The sequence below is a fragment of the Protomyctophum parallelum genome, assembly GCF_964188405.1.
Source record: "Protomyctophum parallelum genome assembly, chromosome: 23".
NCBI classification, from domain to species: Eukaryota; Metazoa; Chordata; class Actinopteri; order Myctophiformes; family Myctophidae; genus Protomyctophum; species Protomyctophum parallelum.
Window position 1 is genome coordinate 27,582,236 of NC_139715.1, and position 22,638 is coordinate 27,604,873.

General features: G+C 41.9%; 2 protein-coding genes across 4 annotated transcripts; one reads left to right on the forward strand and one right to left on the reverse strand.

The window, feature by feature from the left end:
- Nucleotides 1-11,762: 11,762 nt before the first annotated feature.
- On the forward strand, nt 11,763-14,302 carry mettl21a (methyltransferase 21A, HSPA lysine). Its single transcript, XM_083758814.1, has 3 exons — nt 11,763-11,965; nt 12,597-12,708; nt 13,662-14,302. Exons 1-3 carry the CDS (start codon nt 11,819-11,821, stop codon nt 14,057-14,059), a joined length of 657 nt encoding a protein of 218 aa, XP_083614940.1. The 5' UTR covers nt 11,763-11,818; the 3' UTR covers nt 14,060-14,302.
- Nucleotides 14,303-14,598: 296 nt separating this feature from the next.
- Nucleotides 14,599-22,138, reverse strand: LOC310854241 (cyclic AMP-responsive element-binding protein 1-like). Of its 3 annotated transcripts, XM_083758811.1 has the most exons (8): nt 22,023-22,121; nt 19,271-19,371; nt 18,759-18,905; nt 18,335-18,435; nt 18,098-18,237; nt 17,574-17,747; nt 17,022-17,166; nt 14,599-16,451 (listed from the first exon to the last, which is right to left on the reverse strand). In XM_083758811.1, exons 2-8 carry the CDS (start codon nt 19,361-19,363, stop codon nt 16,307-16,309), a joined length of 945 nt encoding a protein of 314 aa, XP_083614937.1. In that variant the 5' UTR covers nt 19,364-19,371; nt 22,023-22,121; the 3' UTR covers nt 14,599-16,306. The 3 variants fall into 3 exon arrangements, with proteins under 3 accessions (XP_083614937.1, XP_083614938.1, XP_083614939.1); XM_083758812.1 differs by lacking the exon at nt 19,271-19,371 and having other exon boundaries at nt 22,023-22,138; XM_083758813.1 differs by lacking the exons at nt 18,759-18,905; nt 19,271-19,371 and having other exon boundaries at nt 22,023-22,124.
- Nucleotides 22,139-22,638: the final 500 nt, after the last annotated feature.

The window sequence follows — 22,638 nt, forward strand, 5'->3', positions numbered from 1 at the left end:
TATATTAAAGTCTAACTCTAACTCATGTTGATTAGGTGATGTAATGTAATGGTGATGTAAAACAAACGGTGCCAACACAAGTTACATTAAATGTCATTAAGAATAAAGAGACAATATGACAATGAGTTACAAAATGACATAAGTTTTCCCTTCATTAAAGACAAACATTAAACCTGTCCTCAAAAATACGTCGGCAAAGATTTTTCACCCGAGTTTACAAGACTTAACTGGGTGAAAACGCTCTGAATCCTTGGCAAGGGCAGATTTGAACTTTAATGAGCCAACGGGACCCCCACTCTGACCATCAGGAGTTATAGGTATATGTCCTTGAATAGAGACACCTTACAATTAATAACACAGTTCAAGCTCCTTCCGTCCTGAAGCTAAGGACTAGAATTAAAGCATTTTAATATGATTTTGCCTCAAATATATATATTTACACCATACTTATTTCATTGTTTTAAACAAGTTTTGTACAGCACAGAAAAACACATGATGCACAAACTCTGCCTTATTTTAAGTACTAGTTTTCTTTGTATTTTAGTCATAGTGAAATGAAACCTGGCTGAAAATGAAACTGCAGTCTCAATGTCTCCTCACAGCTAGCCTCGATACCCAGGCTTTCATTTCGTCTGCGCGAACCTCACAGCTAGAAGGTCCTGCGTTCGGTTCTTGCTGGGTACACTGTGGGCACTGGGGGCGTGTCCTCTCCTCCGCTTGTTGTTTTTGCCACTCAGTAGCATCTTAGTAGGAATATATAAGAGCTAGTGGCGACACAAGCGTTGACTCCCATTGTAACAATGGAATGCGGAAGTGCTCATTCTATCTCAATAGGATAGTTCCACAGGATAGTTCCAGAGATCAAAGCATGTCGCTACTCTACCCTCGTAGTAGGCATTCCCAATTCCCCGCATAACTTCCGTGTTTGATGATGTCACGCGCATACCCTTTATACTGCCCCCCTCTCTGGTCAGCCCCCTTTGTTCTGCCGCCTGCAGATGCCAGATAGTCTCCATTGCAGCGTTAAGACATAAGTGAAGTAGTCTGCTGTTTTAGCGTGTTTTAAACTCTCTGACCATGCACAGACAACATGGTAAGACTTTATGAATGATGCTGGAGTATGAAATATTGCTCGTTTGAAAATGAAAACGCTGTTGTGTGTGTGTGTGTGTGTGTGTGTGTGTGTGTGTGTGTGTGTGTGTGTGAGCGCTATAAAATCAAGCCCGGGACCGAGGCTACTTAAAATTTACAAGTATAGGTACTCTTTCCTGGCTGAACATTCTTCAACCTAAAAGCCTACCTGGAAATGTATTTTCTGTTATAGCTAGGCGGGAAATAGAGGTGATAGTTCATTTGGTGATACAAGCATGAAATTTGGTACAGATGACCTTTATATGACCATAATCGATAATCAACCATGCAAAATTACTCAATTTTCCAAGATGGCCGCCAGTTTGCAATTGGACCTATACGTTTTGGACTACACCAATTTGCGGGGCCTATAAAACTTACAATTTCCCCTAATTTTGGCATAAGATATGTCCTGGAGGTATTTCTACCAAGTGAGATAAAACAATAACATTAGGTTCCAATATTGTGGCATATTTTTCAATATGGCTGCTGAGAAATTGCATAAATTTACATCTGCTCATGGTTAATCCACAGTTGGTGATACAAGCATAAATTTTGGCACAGATTACCATTATACCACCCTAATTGATAATCAACATTAGGCAACGCATTTTTCAAGATGGCCGCCAGTTTGCAATTGGACCTATACGTTTTGGACTATTAACACTTTGCTAGGGCTGTACATCTTTGATTTCACCATTATTTTGATATAAGAGAATATGTTCTGGAGGTATTTCTACCAAGTAAGATCAAAATAACGTTAGGTTTCAATATGGTGGCATGTTTTCCAATATGGCTGCCAATAAACTGCATAAATGTACATCTGCTCATGGTTAATGCACAGTTGGTGATACAAACATGAAATTTGGCACAGATCACCTTTATGACACCTTAATTCATAATCAACCTTGGGCCACGTATAATTCCTACATTTTTCAAGATGGCCGCCAGTTTTCACCAGTTGTAATGGCTTCAACTGTGCATATGTTTTGGATTATATCCTTTTGCTGGGACTGTATTTTAATTTATTTTTAATTTCCCCCTCATTTTGATATAAAATAACATGTTCTGGAGGTATTTCTAACTAGAACTGCACTCTGTTGAGTGCCTACTTGCTTGTTGCACACAAGTAGGCCATAAATGGCCTACTAGTGCGCAAGCAGAGCGTGCAAGTACTGTAGACCGCTACAAACTTTAAAATCTCAGCCTCTCTGTGAAAGAACATTTGCTATATTGAATTATTAGGTTTTAGCTATTTGATACGTACCTTGCTTTTGGATGAAAAAAAGTAGTATTTTGAAGTATGGTAATGATTACTTATGCCTGTTATGGCAGTGGTGTCAGATTACATACATGTATACATAGGGGCATTACCTTTAGTCCACCCGACACTGAAACATGTCATCGTTACGTCACCATCGATAACCAATTATACCCTGGCATTGATACATATATTCACCACGTCATATGCTCATACTGTATGTCTGTATATGTATATGTCTATATGTATGTATATGTAATTTGTGAGTTGGTTAGTGGTATAATGTGGTTACTCTGGTGCTTTGATGCGTATGTCCCTTTAATACACCCGACACTGAAACATATCATCATTACGTCACCATCGTAAACCAATTATACCCTGGCATTGGTACATATCTGGGACATAGGCTTCGTAGCATGACGGAAAACATACCTGCACGGTCTGCTTTCGTATGTCCCGTGCCAGCATATGTCTGCTAAGCCAAGGGACATTCGTACATATCTTCATCACGTCATGGGACATATGCTTCGTAGCATGACGGAAAACATAACTGCACGGTCTGCTTTTTTGCCAACATATGCCGTCATATCATATGCTGCTAAGGGACATACGCATTGTAGCACCTGACTGATAACAATACTTGCACGCTCTGCTTGCACAAGTAACAAGTAAGATCACCTGTACACCTTCCGAAAGACAAAAGCCCTGTCTTCCTTGGCTCGGCTCTCCCGCACTGGCACATCCTGTCAATTCAGGTGCAGCAGTTTAACTTTAATTTGGGGCAAGCTAAACAGCATTTAGGAAACCTTATAGAAAATGTATTAGCATTGAACCCCATGCTGAGTATCACAGCTATAGTGTCAACCAGTGTGCCCTGGTACTGCATTAACACAATAACAACTTGTCAATTGGGCTTTTGGGCTTTTGTAAACCTGTCAGCCATCTTCACAAATTGAGGGATTCTGCATGGCACGAGGTTGATTACCAATTAGTGTGGTATAAAGGTGATCTGTACCATATTTCATGCTTGTATCACCAACTGTGTATTATCCATGAGCGGATGTACATTCATGCAATTTATCGGCAGCCATATTGGAAAACATGCCACCATATTGGAACCTAATGTTATTTCTGATCGTACTTCGTAGAAATACCTCCAGAACATATTCTCTTATATCAAAATGAGGGGGAAATAATAGAAAATTACAGTCTCAGCAAAAGGATATAGTCCAAAACGTAGGCCCAGTTGAAGCCATTTCAACTGGAGAAACCTGGCGGCCATCTTGAAAAAATGAGGAATTATGCATGGCCCGAGGTTGATTACTAATTAGGGTGGTATAAAGGTGATCTGTGCCAAATGTCATGCTTGTATCACCAACTGTGGATTAACCATGAGCCGAACCATGAGTAGTACAGTTATGCAATTTATCGGCAGCCATATTGGAAAACATGCCACCATATTGGAACTTATTGTTATTTTTGTATCTTACCTGGTACAAATACCTCCAGAACATATTCTCTTATATCAAAATTAGGGGGAAATCAAAGATTCAGCCCCAGCAAAGTGATATTGTCCAAAACGTAGGTCCAGTTGCAGCGGTTTTGAAAACTGACGGCCATCTTGAAAATTTAGGCATTCTGCATGGCTCAAGGTTTATAATGAATTAGGGTGTCATAAAGGTGATCTGTGCCAAATGTCATGTTTGCATCACCAACTGTGCATTAACCATGAGCAGATGTACATTTATACAGTTTATTGGCAGCCATATTGGAAAATGTGCCGCCATATTGGAACCTAATGTTACTTTTTATATCATACTTGGTAGAAATACCTCCAGAACATATTCTCTTACATCAACATTAGTGGAAATAAAAATATTTACAGCCCCAGCAAAGTGATATAGTCCAAAACGTATGTCCAGTTGCAGCCATCTTTGAAACTCACGGGCCACCTTGAAAAGATTGAAATTCTGCGTGGCCCGAGGTTGATTATCGATTAGGGTCATATGAAGGACATCTGTGCCAAATTTCATACTTGTATCACCAACTGAACTATCATGCATTGAAAACAGCTATTTCCCGCCTAGCTATTACAGAGATGGAGGGAAGAGCTAGGAGACCCCTGTTAATTTAACTGAACAAACTCTATAGCAGGGTTCCCCAATTAATTTTCTCCCTTAGTGCCATGTTTTTTTTAATTAATAACTAATCATAGATGTAGAACAGTGGTTCTCAACCAGTGGTCCCAATTGAGGGGGTTCCAGGTGGTCCCCTGACCCAGCTAAATGATGGAGAGTAACCAAATAGACCCTTGAGACTGTAAAATTAACGGAGCTAATCACATACACCATACCTGTAAACATTTAACTATGTTTCACTGTTAAAATTATTAGCATTTACTGTAGATCTGTTCTTTTTGGTAAGCGACAAAGCTGTGTGGTGGATTACTGCACAACACCTTGGATGTCATGTGACATGTGTACACTTTAACACAATTCTCTTCTGGGGTTCCTACTGTACTAGCACACTGTTTTCAGGGTTTCAACTTGGGGGTCCTTGACATGAGAAAGTGGAGGACCAACTCTCCTATTAAAGCTATGGATAAAACTATTGATCACTGTTTATTGGTAGAGTTGTCCCGGTATTAAAAATAGCTTCCGATACTGCCTAAAATGCTTTTATCTGTATCAGCGAGTATGTCGGTCTACTCTATCCCGATCCGTCATTTATCACAACATGATGATATTTCAGAATAGTAATACATTTTGATTGCTTAAGGTAGACGCCCTTTCCGGCTCTGGAGCGTATGTGCTAAAGGGAGGGCAAAACTTTCCCGACATTCCTTGCGAAGCACCGCAGAAGCATGAGCGTGCGTCTGATAAGTCCTGAAAAAGATGCACTGTGATTGACCAGTAATCTCTTGAGTGGCAACTTCCAGCGTACTTCCTCCCCCAGTGTAAATTATCCCGCTCCTCCTTCAACACACATCGCTCCAACGAACTGCAGCGGCCAATGAGGCATCTATTTTCTTTATATCTATGGCTAGTGCTATGTTAGTACAGTACCTATAACATTAACAGCATAGTTGCACCGCTCAGTTCACACAGGTGTGATTTATTTTTATATTTATTTTTTATAATCATTAGAAATGGAGTTTGAAGTTACAAACATGTTTGAAAGTGAAGTCTAGCACCACGTTACGAATTGCCACGTAGATTAGAGGGTAGCATGGGTCCGCCCCAAATGGAGTATGTTTTTTAGCAAGGTGAAACGCATCCAAAATACAGTGGGAAGATGCAAGTTGGAACATCATCTGTGTAGAGCACTTGAAAATGTTCTCAGTCTGTCTGCAACACAACGCAACTCCTCTGTGATTAAACTCTCGGGGCGGTGCGAGTGACTGACAAACAATTGCTAATCTGAATACCAAGGTTATTTTGGCGTTAACTGAGCATCGGGTCCGGTCGATACCAGACGGTCAGACCGGGTCTAATACATTTTAATTATCCTCCGTTTAAAATTATTTCGGACCGAGTCCGGTTTTCCGCTGTCCCATTTCAGACATTATTTAGTGCAGGTTAATTTACGTGCATTTATCTCAAACTGAAAACGACTTTGACTTTGACCCAACTTTGACATGACATGACCACCTGTTTTTAGTTTTAGATAAATTAAACATGTGAGTTTCAGTGATGCATCCTGCATCCTTAGACTCACTAAATTGAGAAAAGACTCAATCATGTCACCCTCCGGGGGTCCTGGAATGCAATACTGTACTCAGTAATGTAATTATAGTAGGACTCATAAAATGTCCCTGGGACCCATCTAAAAGACCACCTCTGGGTCCCGGGACCCATTACATTGAACACCTATTTACATCACTGGGGTTTCATTTATTCACGGGTCCGTTTCGGTCCGCACCATGTTTATCTACGGGTGAACATTTGACTAACAGCAGATCTACAAGCTCACAATGCTCGCACGATTTGAGCTTGTAGATCGACTATTTTTGGCCAAGAGACTTGCCGTAGAGGGAAAAAAGATTTGACCCTGGTCAACTAAATATATACAGTAGTGTGAAGTGTATAAAGTTGGGTCTGAACTTGAAGGCAGATTGATGCAGATTGATGCAGCTCTTATCAGATCTATGTTTTCTACCTCAGATACCTGTCCAGACCAGGACCTACCTGAACCAAGACGCTGCTGTGACCAATGTGGAAGAGGCTTCACTTCAGTTTACGATCTCAAAATCCACCAAAGAATTCACACTGGAGAGAGGCCTTACAGCTGTGACCAATGTGGGAAAAGCTTTGCTGAAATGTCTACCCTGAAGAAACACAAGAGAATTCACACTGGAGAGAGGCCTTACAGCTGTGACCAATGTGGGGGAAGCTTTGCTGAAATGTCTACCCTGAAGAAACACAAGATAATTCACACTGGAGAGAGGCCTTACAGCTGTGACCAATGTGGGACAACGTTCGCCACAATGTCTCACCTCAAGAGACACAAAATAATGCACACTGGGGCGAGGCCTTACAGCTGTGACCAATGTGGGAAAAGCTTTGCTGTAATGTTCACCCTGGAGAAACACAAGAGAATGCACACTGGAGAGAGGCCTTACAGCTGTGACCAATGTGGGACAAAGTTCGCCACAATGTCTAACCTCATGACACACAAGAGAATGCACACTGGAGAGAGGCCTTACAGCTGTGACCAATGTGGGACAAAGTTCACTCAAATGTCTAACCTGCAGACACACAAGAGAATGCACACTGGAGAGAGGCCTTACAGCTGTGACCAATGTGGGAAAAGCTTTGCTGACATGTCTACCCTGAAGACACACAAGAGAATGCACACTGGAGAGAGGCCTTACAGCTGTGATCAATGTGGGAAAAGCTTTGCTGACATGTCTAACCTGAAGAGACACAAGAGAATGCACACTGGAGAGAGGCCTTACAGCTGTGATCAATGTGGGAAAAGCTTTGCTTTAATGTCTAACCTGAAGAGACACAAGATAATGCACACTGGAGAGAGGCCTTACAGCTGTGATCAATGTGTGAAAAGCTTTGCTTTATTGTCTAGCCTGAAGAGACACAAGATAATGCACACTGGAGAGAGGCCTTACAGCTGTGATCAATGTGGGGAAAGCTTCACTGTATTGTCTAACCTGAAGAGACACAAGAGAATGCACACTGGAGAGAGGCCTTACAGCTGTGATCAATGTGGGAAAAGCTTTGCTTTAATGTCTAACCTGAAGACACACAAGAGAATGCACACTGGAGAGAGGCCTTACAGCTGTGATCAATGTGGGAAAAGCTTTGCTTTAATGTCTAGCCTGAAGAGACACAAGAGAACGCACACTGGAGAGAGGCCTTACAGCTGTGATCAATGTGGGGAAAGCTTCACTGTGTTGTCTAACCTGAAGACACACAAGATAATTCACACTGGAGAGAGGCCTTACAGCTGTGATCAATGTGGGAAAAGCTTTGCTTTAATGTCTAGCCTGAAAACACACAAGAGAATTCACACTGGAGAGAGGCCTTACAGCTGTGATCAATGTGGGTCAAAGTTCACTCAACTGTCTCAACTCAAGTCACACAAGAGAATTCACACTGGAGAGAGGCCTTACAGCTGTGATCAATGTGGGTCAAAGTTCACTCAACTGTCTCACCTCAAGTCACACAAGATAATTCACACTGGAGAGAGGCCTTACAGCTGTGACCAATGTGGGAAAAGCTTCGCTGAAATGTCTACCCTGAAGAAACACAAGAGAATTCACACTGGAGAGAGGCCTTACAGCTGTGATCAATGTGGGTCAAAGTTCACTCAACTGTCTCAACTCAAGTCACACAAGATAATTCACACTGGAGAGAGGCCTTACAGCTGTGATCAATGTGGGTCAAAGTTCACTCAACTGTCTCACCTCAAGTCACACAAGATAATTCACACTGGAGAGAGGCCTTACAGCTGTGACCAATGTGGGGAAAGCTTCACTGTATTGTCTAACCTGAAGAGACACAAGAGAATGCACACTGGAGAGAGGCCTTACAGCTGTGATCAATGTGGGAAAAGCTTTGCTTTAATGTCTAGCCTGAAGAGACACAAGAGAATGCACACTGGAGAGAGGCCTTACAGCTGTGACCAATGTGGGACAAAGTTCACTCAAATGTCTACCCTGCAGACACACAAGAGAATGCACACTGGAGAGAGGCCTTACAGCTGTGACCAATGTAGGAAAAGCTTCGCTGTATTGTCTACCCTGAAGAAACACAAGAGAATGCACACTGGAGAGAGGCCTTACAGCTGTGATCAATGTGGGAAAAGCTTCGCTGATTTGTCTACCCTGAAGAAACACAAGAGAATGCACACTGGAGAGAGGCCTTACAGCTGTGATCAATGTGGGAATAGCTTTGCTGACAAGTCTACCCTGAGGAGACACAAGAGAATGCACACTGGAGAGAGGCCTTACAGCTGTGACCAATGTGGGAAAAGCTTTGCTTTAATGTCTACCCTGAAGACGCACAAGAAAATACACACTGGAGAGAGGCCTTACAGCTGTGATGAATGTGGGAAAAGCTTTGCTGAAATGTCTACCCTGAAGAAACACAAGAGAATGCACACTGGAGAGAGGCCTTACAGCTGTGATGAATGTGGGACAACGTTCACTCAAAGGTCTGCCCTGTGGACACACAAGAGTATTCACACTGGAGAGAAGCCTTTTGGGTGTGATAAATGTGGAAAGTTTTTTACTCAGTATAGAACATTAAAAACTCATCGGTGTATCCATGCTGGAGAGTGAAGCTTTCCTACTGTGACCAATCCAAGAATCCGTCTCAATTCAAAAGGAGGAACTTGAAGACCACCTTTTACTTCAGTACGTTTTTTCTAATCAGTTTATTTAACTCAGATCCAAGCTGCCAATATTTTCATAGTAATTTGCTTAACTGACCAAATTTAAAAGATCCTCTGTTATTTCTACCTTTCTTCACCCCCACCCTCCAACACATGCACGCGCGAGCGCGCGCACACACACACACACACTTTCTGCATTTGAGCTGTAAAGGACAGTGAACTCTAAAATAATCACACCCATGTTGATGGGCGCTCTTAGCATTATACATCTCATGAACAGAATTTATGTGATTGGTTAGCCGATTTCCTCGTCTACATATGACGTAAATTTAGCTTTCATTGTCAATGGCATTTAATGTTCGTGTTGCCACAAATTTACGCCATATTTGGTGGACATTTGACCTAATTTCTCCTTTCATTGTCCATGGCACATATTGATACGTGTGAGGACAAAAGCTGTATATAGAATCATTCTTAAAGTGCATTTAGATTTGTGTTGTTAAAACTTATACACTATAAAGGGACACACACTGCAAAGTAGCTTAATTTCACTTCACTTGACCAAAAGAGAAATGAGTGTGGAAAATATTGTTTGCACAATTTAGGAAATTGTTTGCCCTCTACATCCACTCCTCTGACACTTTCTTTGTTATTTGTGATCCTAAGATCCTAAGATTTTCAAAATAGTTCACAGTTCTGAGTGTTTCAGGGGACTGTATAGGTATATATTCTGTAAGTAAAACTTAGTTTGTGATGTCTCTGAAATGGTGCATCTTGTCAGGTATCAATTCAATACCAATAGCAGCAAGTGTTTGGTGAGGTTTGTATTAACAGCTATATTTGATTTGCAAGTTAAAATGCCCATTTCTATTGCCTCGAAATGTATTAATGTACCCACATTTTAAACGGCTTCATGCTGCCCGTTGTACAACATTTATATGGGCAATATTTTCAGGCAAAGGAGTTTGTTTAGTATTGTCTTGAGCAGTGATGGGTAGTGGGCAATGATGACCCAAATCAAATGCATGAGGATAACGTAATAGGCTGTCAAACGCAATTGATCATAAATGTTTAGGAGATGCGACATCATGTAGTTGAGGACTTTCTTAGCATTCCCATTAACCCACACACCGTGATTTAGCACTAAACTACACTGAGTGACACAAGCCATAGGCTAACTGTCTAGTATTTGTTGCAACATAAATTCTGATAAAATATCTTGTTTACTGTACATCTGATTGATTGATCTTTGTCTATTAACATAATATCATTGATAGATTGCTGTCTGTGTATCTTGGCCTTAAATCAGTCCTGAATGATGTCTGTTGATTTTAATAAAGCAAAAGTTAATCTGTTTGTACCAAATGATTTGACTTTAAGGTTCTGTATGATCTGAGATGTACGTTTGCTTGCTATTTGCTCTGCATTATTCCAGCATAAGTATGTCATTTTTATTAACTGGGAAGTTGGGAAACACCAGAGGGAGTTCAACAAACCATTTTCAACCCAGATTCGGCACAAACAAGGAACTAAATTATTTTCGCTCCCATGCCACCAAAATGTGGAACACCCTACCAACAGCCATTAGGACATGCAAATCCCTTGACTCCTTCAAAACCGCTCTCAAAAGATACTTACGGACGGCTGTAATTCGAAACTGGCCCCCGTAAAATCTGAATACCCCCCCGTCCCCTTTCCCCCTTACTGTATGTTTTTCCCGTCATACAGTCAGTGAGTGCCTCATGTCACGCCTCCATATATGGTCACACCTCATGACATCACGCCTCGTGACACGTCACACCACCATATATGGCCGTCTCCATATATGATATAAGATCACGACACTGACCTCATCAAACCCTGGATAGCCATACATGGAGAAGACTGGATAGATCTCCATATATGGAGCCGAGCCAGCCAGCAACTCTACATCTGACCTCAAACCTAAGATCTCCATATATGGAGCTGACCTGCCCGACCCAAAGTTATTAGTAGAGTTCTCAACAGGCCAAAAATTAAGGCCCACCCCTACCCTGTACACTCAAGACACTGCCCCCGCTGCCACTCTTAGATCTCCATATATGGAGCTGACCTGTTCTGACATTCAATATTTTTATCTGGCCTCATCAAACCCTGTACATTCAAGACACACTCCATTGCCAGTACAGAATTCATTCCATATGTTTTTTAAGAATTAAAAATGTATAGTGTAATGTAAAAAAAATCTTAATGTAATCGTTTGACAGCCCTAATACTATATAATAATAATAATTATTATTATTATTATCTAATAATATAAATTATTATATTTATTATATTATTATGAGGCTAAGGAGTGAACTAAGGATTTCGTATAAACCACCAGCCACCTCATTGAAATGGACAAGTGGTTGTATGGTCCAAATTATTGCCCTGATAATGATGAGTCTTGCCATTGGTTGGTCGTACGTCACGTGACCGTGTCACGTGTTGCAGCCCGTGTCTGTCTGTAGACGGTGTTATTACTGTAGCTGTAGTAGTATTTTCAACATTGCTGCAGGCAGCAGATGGTATCAATCCGTGACTGTTTACAGTATGGCTTTGGTTCCATACGTTGAACACGCCGTCCCTGCACTGTCCAAACTGCACAATTCATCCGCGCAGTTTAATTTCGTCAACCAGAACATCAGCCTCGCCCAGGACTGGAAGAAGCACGGGGTGGCAGCAGTGGTCTGGGATGCGGTGAGTGTCACCGCAACAGCACCCATCAACACAGCAAATGGATGGAAGGAGGATTATTCTGTGGTTCTCAATCATAGGTTCTCATCTCATCTCTCAACCTTTTCTAATTTCGAGAACCCCCAGTTTGATCTGAATTATTATAGCATTTGTTCTGAAAGTGGGGTCCCGGGAGGGGACCGCCAGGGTTCCAGGGGATCCCCAGCAAAAGTAATATAGCTTCACAATCATTTCTATGTTGGCTATTCAGAAATAGCATGTACATCCGCAATCATTTTGTTTTTCCTTTCTATTTTCTTCTTTTAACACAAACACAAATATTCAACTCTGGGGGTCCCTTGAAAAATAACCTTTGAACTTGAAAATGTTTGAGGGCACTGACACCTCATTTACCGGTAATAGCATTTATCTGGAACTCCAATCTGCATTCTGCACTGTAAACTCCTCAGTGTTACATAGACAGTGGTATATAGACAACAAAACAAAACAATCTCAGGTTCCCCTGCACCTCTATCGGTACATTTAAGAATTAAGCACTATGCAGTTATAGTACTACTAACGCTATTGAAGGCTTGTTTGGGTTAATTTGATTAATTTCGTGCATTAATCGTGTGTCATGTTTTACCTTCACCAGGCAGTCGTTATGTGTATGTACCTTGAGCTGGGGCAGATCCAGATCAAGGGTAAGACGGCCATTGAACTTGGAGCTGGCACCGGACTGGTGGGCATTGTGGCAGCTCTGCTGGGTAAATAAATCATCATCATCATCATCATCATCATCACCTTTATACATTATACTCAGAAATACAGTTGAGGGCAAGCCCTCATTTTCAATGTAGCCGAGGTTACAATTCACAAATACAGTCAAAACAATACATCAACACAACATTATAAATCAGGAACTTAAATGCAGAACAACCAGTAAAATAAATCAATTGAAGCAGGAGCAATCACGGTGAAAAATGTTCTGGAGCATTCCTTTGAACTGACCGAAGGATGGCAGGGAGCTCAGTTTTAAGGAGTTTTGAAGTTCATTCCACGAGGTTGGGCCATTGACAGAAAAAGCTGTCTTGCCCAACTCTGTCTGAGCCTGAGGAACCTTGAGCCTTAAAAAATCACTAGAGCGGGTCTGATACGTGCTATTGTTCAACAGATATAGTCAGAGAGCATCCCAGCAATAAAATAGGTGCCAATGCTTATCTCGCCTCTCAGTCAGAGAGGATAAACCTGTTAATGTATACATCACTTTGCTGTAGATAGATTTGTTTGTTTAATCCTGCAGGGTTAAAGATAAATCTGTAGTAAGCAGATTTAGCTTGTAGATTGACTATTTTTCTGCACACGACCAAGCATAAAATGACATGTCTTAGTTCTGCTGGATCTCTTCTATACTGGTCCATCCTTAACATTTTTGTCTAGTTTTTATTTGCTGACACAATTGTCACTATATTTAGTTATGTTATGTAACTGTTTTTATTTAGTCAGTGAAAAACGTTGGTCAAGGAACATTTTGCATCATCGTTTTATCGACATAATTATCACTGATATAGGCCTATGTACGTATAATGTACAAACTATCACCACACATGCATCGTCAGTCTGTGATGTGAATTATATATGCACATGTATGTACAGTATATGTCTGTCTCATCCTTTGCACCACGAAGGCATGTAAGTTGCATACGTCCCTCCCTTTCAGGTGCCAACGTGACCATCACTGATCGGGGACCTGCCCTGGAGTTCCTCAGCGCCAACGTGAAGGCAAACGTGCCCCCAGATCGCCATGGATCAGTGGTGGTGTCCGAACTGACGTGGGGCCAGGATCTGGCGCGGTACCCGGTCGAGGGGTTCGATCTGGTGCTGGGGGCAGATATCGTCTACCTGGAGGACACCTTCACGGCATTGCTGCGCACAATGCAGCACCTGTGCTCGGACACCTCTGTGGTGCTGCTGGCGTGCAAGATCCGCTACGAACGGGACACAAAGTTCCTGGACATGCTAAGGCGGCACTTCGGAGTCGAGGAGGTCTACTATGAGAGCCAGAGGGACATTCACATCTACAAAGCCATGAAGCTGCCTTCCAGGAGGGATCTTTGAGGACTGTTTGGAAAACCTTTAAAAACAGACTATTTTTCTAACCGACTCTATGGCAAAGGTGGTCAACATTTCTTTCCCAGGGGACTTCATTAAAGTATGCTAAGGGCCACACATTGGACAATTTGAATTGAAACGTGAAACATTTAGTTCTGAATTATGCCAAAAACATGACAAACTAGACATAACAGATTTCTTTAAAATAGGCTATTTACCAGAGCAGAAAACGCAAAAACATTTTGTAAAATAGTTCAAATAGCTGATCTACAAGCTCACATGTAGATGTAGAGTGGCTAGTTGAAATATTTTAAAATGTTATTAAAAATAGTTTAAAAAAAATGCCCATATTGCCCAGCCCTAATGCAGAGGCAATACCTCAGTGCTTTAAAAAATATATATATTCTGACAAAGATTACCAGAATCACATTTATTAACAGCTGCCAAAAAAATTAATATTTATAGAGATAGCTCTAATATGATTTGCTCTTGTCATACAAGGTGGTGCCGACATTTAGAGATACAATGAATACAAAACAAATGAAAATTGCAACGTTTTTCAGTTTTCTTTTAAAGGCTACTATGACATTATATAATAAAAAAATAATACAATATGGCATTCTGTAATTAAGTCATGGACAGAACTACATGTATATCCATCTTAACTGCTGTCAAGTCAGGTGGCCATTCAAAACCATTAAACTACCGGCAGCACTTTATTCTACAGAACTACTTCCAGAGTATCTTATAGATGTACTGGAAGTCTGTAACAAAGTATTGGCAAGTTTTCACAATTCTTGCACTTCTAAACCATTTGAACAGCTTTATCAAATGCATAGTGATGGCTTAGGAAGTTAACAGATATTGCGTAATTCCCAATTCCCCCAAATTACCTACATAAAATCGAAGTGTAAATCTGTGGCGGGTCCGACAACAGTATACAGCCGAAATGCGCATACAAGGAGACTACCCTTTTTTCGAGCTTTAAAGACTACTCATCTTGCCATGGGTGCATGAGATGAAGCCGTCCAATCGGGATGAAATGAACTAAGATTGTATATGGCATGCCATGAAAGTGCATGTGTCACTGCATAAATGTAAGTCATAATTAGGATAGTAATCTTTCCAGGTTGCCACAGCATTCCATTACTGACTTTGCACTGCAGCGTTCAGCTTCAGAACAATACAATCACAAAAGTAATTTTCTGTGTTACCTCTGCCTTTCACAAAAGGCAGCAATGCATAATTTTGTGCATAATGCACATTTTCAGCAATGGTTTGTCCCCAATTTTTGATTAGCCACTATGTGGCTGATGGGTTAACTTTTCATTGTGTACAAAGACTAAAGGCTGAATGGGAAAAAAAATGCATCTGAGAACCCAACCCTTGATGTCACACAGTCCAAAAGCATAATTCAAGATACCCCTCCAGTCAAAAATATAAAATTAAAAACAAAAATGTGTGCAAGCCAGAGCCCAACATTTCGTATGGTTCATAGTGGATCAAATCCACAATTGTGTTAGCTCTAAACACCTGCCATTAAACATGTTTAAAGCTACATTAAGAAAAACTTTCCACCGAAACATAATATTTAGCTTTTTTTTTTGTTCTCATCTTATCAAGGCTGGTAAATATTAAATTAAAAAAAAACGTAAAAGAGCCGAAATGGCATTATGCAAGCAGAAAGCGCATTACAAACCAAACATAGCTCAGAAAGATAAAACATCTGAGACACAGCCGATCTATAGTTCAAAGTGTTAGTAGGTAACAGGCGTTAATGCAATAGCGCAGTTACAATTACAACCTCACAAAAATGATCTAGAGTCTTGGGGAGGCCAAACTTTTTTTGTGAGCGATGGGTGGTGAGAAATAAGGTTCGCCATTGCTGGTGATGTTGCCATAATGTTCTCAGGCACCAGTGACACCTAGTGGTGGAGTTAATTCAATTCAGCTCCTACCTCAGGCTCACGTCACCTCCTCACAAGAACCATGGTTTAGGCGAAGAATTCCCTTACTCCTCGATGGTTCTTCACGCCGCTGTGCCAATGATGATCAACAGAGGGTTTCAAATTATTCACATGGGGCAATCTTGTCTTTTTCCTCTATTCCTGGTTATAAGACTTAGACTTAGTCTTGTATATTTAAAAAGAAACCAAACCAAAAAAAAACAGTAGAAAAAGGGAGAGTTGCGTACGTTATGCTCTGTTCTGAGTCTCTGTACATGGGGGCCAGGCAGGCGGTGGGTGGCCTTTTTTATTCTGATTTGTGGCAGTACAAGTCTTTGAGGGCTTTCAGTTCTTCGATGAGTGTTTTGTTCTGGTTCTCCAGCACGGCCACGCGGTTCTCAAGACACTTGACGTATTCTTTCTTCTTCCTGCGGCACTCGCGGGCAGCTTCCCTGTGTGACAAAAAATATATATAAGATAATTGGACAAACTTTCTCCTGGACACATGATGAGATTGCGAGTTTCAAAGGGACACTTTTCAGATGATTCAGATTTCCAAATGTTCTAATTCTAGTTCAAATGTAGGGAGAACAATACTAGTGTGGCAAAAAAGACCCTGTCTTGTGTATTTCTGTTGACATTATGAAATGACTCCTATAATTTCACTTCACCAAACATACAAACAGTCTAAGGGCCGCTTCGTACTCTATATATACTCTATTTTACCGCTGTTTCGGCGCTGTAGTGCCGAAATGATTTCGGCTCGTCAGAAATTTTCAGTAGCACCGAAGAGCCGACTTTAGGACGGTACCCCCCCCCCCCCCCGGACCTCAAATGACGTCACATTGTAGGCTCTACAGAGCCGAACCGACTTTTATTCGGCTCTAAAATAGGAGTATGAATCGGCCCTAACAAGTGACGTAATTACATTTTTGCCACCCTATGTTAGTGACCAGTATTCAACAGCGCATATTATACCAACGTTGTAAGTGTGTCAACCTCTAGTTTTATTGCATACACACCTGTTTTTCATGAGGCGCACCTCCCTTTTTCGCGTCACCTCCTCTGTACCACCTCCTGTGGGCAATCCCGGGGACTGAGCCATGGTCATGGTGGTGTTTGAGGGAGCCGCACGGATCTGGTACGCCTGGACATCTCCAGACGCCGCTATGGGAAGGAAACAAACAACAGGCAAGTTGAACTCCCCCTCCAGTCAATTTCACTATGCATCTTTCCTCCTAATTTTCTAGGTCAATTTACAAAGTTGATGTAAAAGGAGAGTGCAAATGACCTCTCGCAAGCATTGTTGACTCTCCGCTACCAATAAAATCCTATCTAATGGCCTGTATTATATTTGACAGTGCAATCCTCTCTCTGGACGATGGGACTGGGAAACACTTTTAGCCTGCACATAATTATCCATGAAATATAAATTATTATAATTTTCTCCAGTCTCTGAGTCTGTGCAAAAGTTTTACAACCCCTTTTAAAGGGTAGATAATCTGTTTTAAGCTTTATCTTTTGCAGTGTTGTAGTGACAGTATATCATAGAAAAAGAGTACTCCCCTCCCCACCTTGTACAACAACTTGGTTGCTGGGTACCAGTATTTGCTGCCCGTCACTGGTCTGAGCGTACTGCAGGATAGTGGTGCCAGGCTGTGCCCCAGCAGCGTTGGTCATGGTCAATGCCTGAAGGCCGTCTGTACCATTACCGGACAGTTGGATGGCTCCACCCTGGGTTATGGCAACTGCAACAGGACAACAAAAAAAGAATGAAAAGAAATGACAAAGCCGATTTCTTTGCTGGAATTTAAAGGTTTTGTTCAAAATGAGACATATCCGTCATTTAAAAAACGATGAAAGAAAATGCTAACTCAAAACTATACAGTTAAAATAACACAGTAGATAACATGGGAAAAACATTTGAAAAAAGTAGACACTTAAAAAGTAGATACTTTGCATTCCTATCTATATACACAATATATTTTATTTGCGAAGCCACTGCGGCCACCCGCCAAACGTTACTTGTGACATTTTGATTTCTGTTGTGAAACTGAGGAACCAGTCTGACAGAGTGGAGTTTGGCTGGGTCACTTACTGTACTGGCCACTGCTTGTCTGGTAGATGGGCGTAGGCATGGTGACTGTAGTGATGGCAGGGGCCGAATCGTCCTCAGACTTCTCCTCCTCGATACGAGGTACTGCCGGGGCGTCCGATGATAGGTCGTTCAGGATCTTCCTGTAAGGTGGAAAGTAAACCAACACAAATAGCATCCTCGTTTATTATCTCGCGTAAAGCTACTATTGTCATTGAAATTCAGATTGAAAAAATGTACCTGTACGAGGGGCGTCGGGACAGGATCTCCCTCCTTTTCTGACAGTCAGTCACACTGTCCACAGACTCCTGGGAGTCGTCACTCTCACCAACAGTCGAAATCTGCACAAGGTCAATGAAAAAACCACAACATCATGTCATGTCTAGCTTGGAGACATAATACGTAGGTTTTAATGCTGAGCATTCACCCAACAAGAGTTTGTCCAGCCAGGTTTTCAAATTCAAAAACATTTCCTGTACCATCCAGATGCCCCACACCCCCACTAGTTTTCGGAGAAAAAAACACCTAACCTACACTCTATGTTTTCTAACAGCTTGTCAGTTGTCACAACAATTAAACTAAAAAATGTGCTGATATGAACACTTTCCAGCACCTGTAGGTTCCCCCGAATAATAATATACTATATATTTTTGTCCTCCCGCACCTGTACAGTCTGGACTTGTGGGGACTGGATGACTGATGGTTGTGCGGCCTGGATTACACCATGCACCTGGACGGTTTGCCCATTGGGCAGCTGCACCAGGGTAACTGTTGGTCCACTAGAGGACATCTGAGCTGCTGCCATAGACACCTATAACCAAACACAGTTAATTACACACTCCACGAACACAATGTGTAGTAAGTGTTGATTTACTTTAATGGAAATTTCATTTTGGGAAAACATATATGCATTTACGAAAGGCGGTGGATTTTCAACCCTCTCATGACACCAGCGGAATTAACGCTTTTAAGCCGCCAGGCGCTATGATGACACTTTTTTACCACAACCTCAAGAAAGCCATTCCTAGGTATTCCACAGACATATAATTTGGGCCTGGCAGCTTCTGCTCTCACAATATTTGGTGCTCCTCGTTGGCAGCCACTGCTCTCACAATATTTGCGTTCCTCGTTGGAATTTGTTTAGGTTATAAATATGTAAATGCAACAAGTGTGTACCTGTGCAATCTGTGTGGCAATCTGCTGGGCGTCAGACTCAGAGACCACCTCTTCACTATTTTGTTGGGCTTCGGCACCCGCCTCCATGGTCATTTAAATATCTAGAAAGAGTATAGGACACTTTGTAATAAGTGTGTGTGCTTATAGAATTGTGAACACGCATTCCATCAGTAGCCTGGGCAGCATTCCATTTCAGGTTTATGATCCGGTCGGGAGCGGATGATATCGCTACGTCATGTTGTAGTATTGTTTTGTAGTCGTCAGGCAGGAACATTCAATCGGAAGTTCGTAGCAACAGGCTACGAGAGCTTTTATTGTTATTCTCCCGTTGTGAGGGAACAGGAAGTTCCGTTTGATTGTTCCTGCCTGATGACTTCAAAACAATACTACAACATGACGTAACGATATCATCATCTGCTCCAGACCGGTTCACACAGCACTTTTTTAACAGAGACCAGGCTTTCCTCCGAGGTGGAAAGCCTGGTGAGGCGAAGTTATTCAATCAGTGATTGTAAACGTGGGGATCCCCCAGGGACCCGTGTGAGGGGTCCCAGGGTTCCAGTGTGGGTCCCCAGCAAAAAACAAAACCTGTTTACCATAGCTATACACCAGAAAATAGCCGGTATAAAAGCTCACGATGCGACATGCTGTGAGCTTGTTGATCCATTTAAAAATATATAGATATTTTTAACAACACCAATCTTGTATGGGTCACAACATATATTTAGATAGGGGGCCACGGCCCCTATCTGACAACCATTGCATTAAAGCAGCATGAACTTGTATTAATGGTTAAAGCACCAAGCCCCCTGTGTCTACAAAATAATAGGAGGGTGTGGCTTTGCTCAACAAGCTAACAACAATAGCCCATTTATAAAGTATTATGGCTTAGTATCAGACCATTTCTGAGAGAAGAGCTAAATGCTACCTTAACAGTAGCCAAATCAAGCAAAGATTCAAGACAAAATGACTCGCAATGATCTTTAAAAAGACTAAATATTTATTATGCAGCTTTTGAAATCTTTGAGCTTGTTTAGAACTTATTCTGGCCACAGCAGCAAGTTAATGCTAACTATGACAAGCATGCATGCTAATGCTATATAAGTCACACTAAATCCGTACAGTAGGTCTGCTACAGCAGCAAGCGAAAGCCAGCTATGACAAGCCAACTCCATGCCATGTACAGTAGGAATGCATGCTACTGCCACTGCCAAGTAGCACAGCATGCTAGCTACAACGGATGATAGCGAAATCTACACAGTAGCCTACAGTAGGACAGTGGTTCCCAAACGTGTTCATGTCAAGGACCCCCACATCGATATGTATTAGGCCGCGGACCCCCCATTTGAAAATAAATGCCAGACCCCCAGTTTGACATGCTTATTATTATTATTAGCCCATTTAATGGCATTTCTATCTCTGAGACCCCAATTTATATCGCAGTTAGTTTAACTCTGAGTGTACAAAACTACAAATGCTTGTTACAGTCAGAGTTACTGGGTCTGTAAGTAACTCTGACTGTAACAAGCATAAGCTAAATGATAGTTTGGAACTAAATGGACCCCTATGATAGTTTGTAACTAAATGGACCCCTATGATAGGGGTCCATTTAGTTCCAAACTATCATTTAGCTGGGGACCCCTTGGAACTCCCTCAAGGACCCCTGGGGGTCCCCCGGACCCCACTTTGGGAACCACTGCAGCAGCAAGCAAGAGAAGCTACGGCTAACTAAATCAATACATTCCAGGGACGCTAACAAACTGAGGCTAGTTAGCTTAGCAGTAGGGGGGTACGGTACGGCACGGCACACAAACATGCACATTTAGAAATAACGTTTATTTAACTCGGACAAAACATACAAAACACTTTATTCATGGTGAATGTATCATGTCAACGCGGTCTGTGTGTGTGTTGTCGTTTATATTATAAACTACAGATGACAAATACTAAAACGAATAACATGACGTATTTTTCAAATGGAAAAAAATGTCTGTCGAATGACGTAATACTTTTAACTGGGGGTAGGACGACGATATGTGTAAATAAACAACAGAAGGAGCCTATAGTTGGCAACTGAAACAATTAAGTGTCGAGGAGGACATTGCATTTCATTGAAAGCTTTTATTAAAAAATAAAAAAGGTTACCAGATATACAATGGGTTTTCTTTACTTTTTTTGCGATCGACACGGTCGTATCACGAAGTATAAACGCATGGAGGGAAATGTCTGGATACTATACTTCGTCGTACGACAGCACGGCGCCGTGAAAATAGCAGATCTACAAGCTCGCGGCGCATCGCGGACGGGACGCGCTGTGGGCTTGTAGATCTGCTATTTCCCCCGTAAATGCACATAAAAAAACTATAACAGGAGAAGACCCACTTTCACTGCCCGGGCAGCAGGTTGACGTTTGAATATGTTTCCCAAAAAAAAAAAAGTTTACAAGAGTTATAATAAAGCTACCAAAACAAGTACATAATGTCTTTCAGTTTACGATTCATATTTGTTTTTAATTAAGGGGCAAAGGAATACGTTTCAACTCCCATATTATTTATTATAATTCCATTTTTCTCAGTCTCGTTGCAAAGACCCACTGACTCATTTATGTGTGTTGTCTGCAACACCGGGGCCGCCATGATAGCTTCTTTGTGCTGGATATGTTTGTGCTAGTCTTCTACCAACTCATTGCGATCAGCTTTCTCTTTTAGCAAAAAAAAACATGGGGATGGGACGATGGCGTGTATCCTCTTACCGACACGGACTCGCTTCGTCACTCCCGGCCGGGTCTCCTCCGGAGCTCCACTTTTATTCAGGCCGACACGTAAGAGACCGCGTCAGGCTACACCTCCGTCGCGTCACCGAGAACAACAACACGGAGAGGAGGACGAGGAGGGATAGACGTCGACGACAAAATCATCAGCCGAGCCTGCCCTGATCTGGCTGGGCTTGCTCCCCGAGCGCCGGGGCCCGAGTGCCGGCGGAGATGCACGACGTACGGGGAGGAGCCGAGCGCTGGCCGGGGATGAACGACGGGGGCCGAGCCGCAATGGTGGAGATCAGAGATCTAGCTTCTATACCAGTGATTCCCAAACTTTTTTCATGTCAAGTCAAGGACCCCCAAAATTATACTAATTAGCCTGCAGACCCCCATTTGAAAATATGTGCCAAGGAAGAGGAGACTTTTACAGCTTGACAGGTCAAGGGCCTTGACCTGGATTAGGCTATACGACCCCCTATTTATTGGCATTTCTATCTCTGGGACCCCAATACATTGTAAAATCAAACTTAATTTAACTATGATGAGAGTGTACAAATGGAACCAAATGGTTCCATTTTGTCTGAGTTACAGACAGGGTCCATTTGGTTCC

Excerpts from the sequence above, each read along its gene's own strand:
- mettl21a (XM_083758814.1), top strand. The coding sequence starts at position 11,819 with ATGGCTTTGGTTCCATACGTTGAACACGCCGTCCCTGCACTGTCCAAA. Across the intron at positions 11,966-12,596 it reads CAGCAGTGGTCTGGGATGCG|GCAGTCGTTATGTGTATGTA; the intron begins GTGAGTGTCACC and ends TACCTTCACCAG. Across the intron at positions 12,709-13,661 it reads CATTGTGGCAGCTCTGCTGG|GTGCCAACGTGACCATCACT; the intron begins GTAAATAAATCA and ends CCTCCCTTTCAG.
- LOC310854241 (XM_083758811.1), bottom strand. The coding sequence starts at position 19,363 with ATGACCATGGAGGCGGGTGCCGAAGCCCAACAAAATAGTGAAGAGGTG. Across the intron at positions 18,906-19,270 it reads TTGCCACACAGATTGCACAG|GTGTCTATGGCAGCAGCTCA; the intron begins GTACACACTTGT and ends GTTTGGTTATAG. Across the intron at positions 17,167-17,573 it reads CAACCAAGTTGTTGTACAAG|CGGCGTCTGGAGATGTCCAG; the intron begins GTGGGGAGGGGA and ends TCCTTCCCATAG.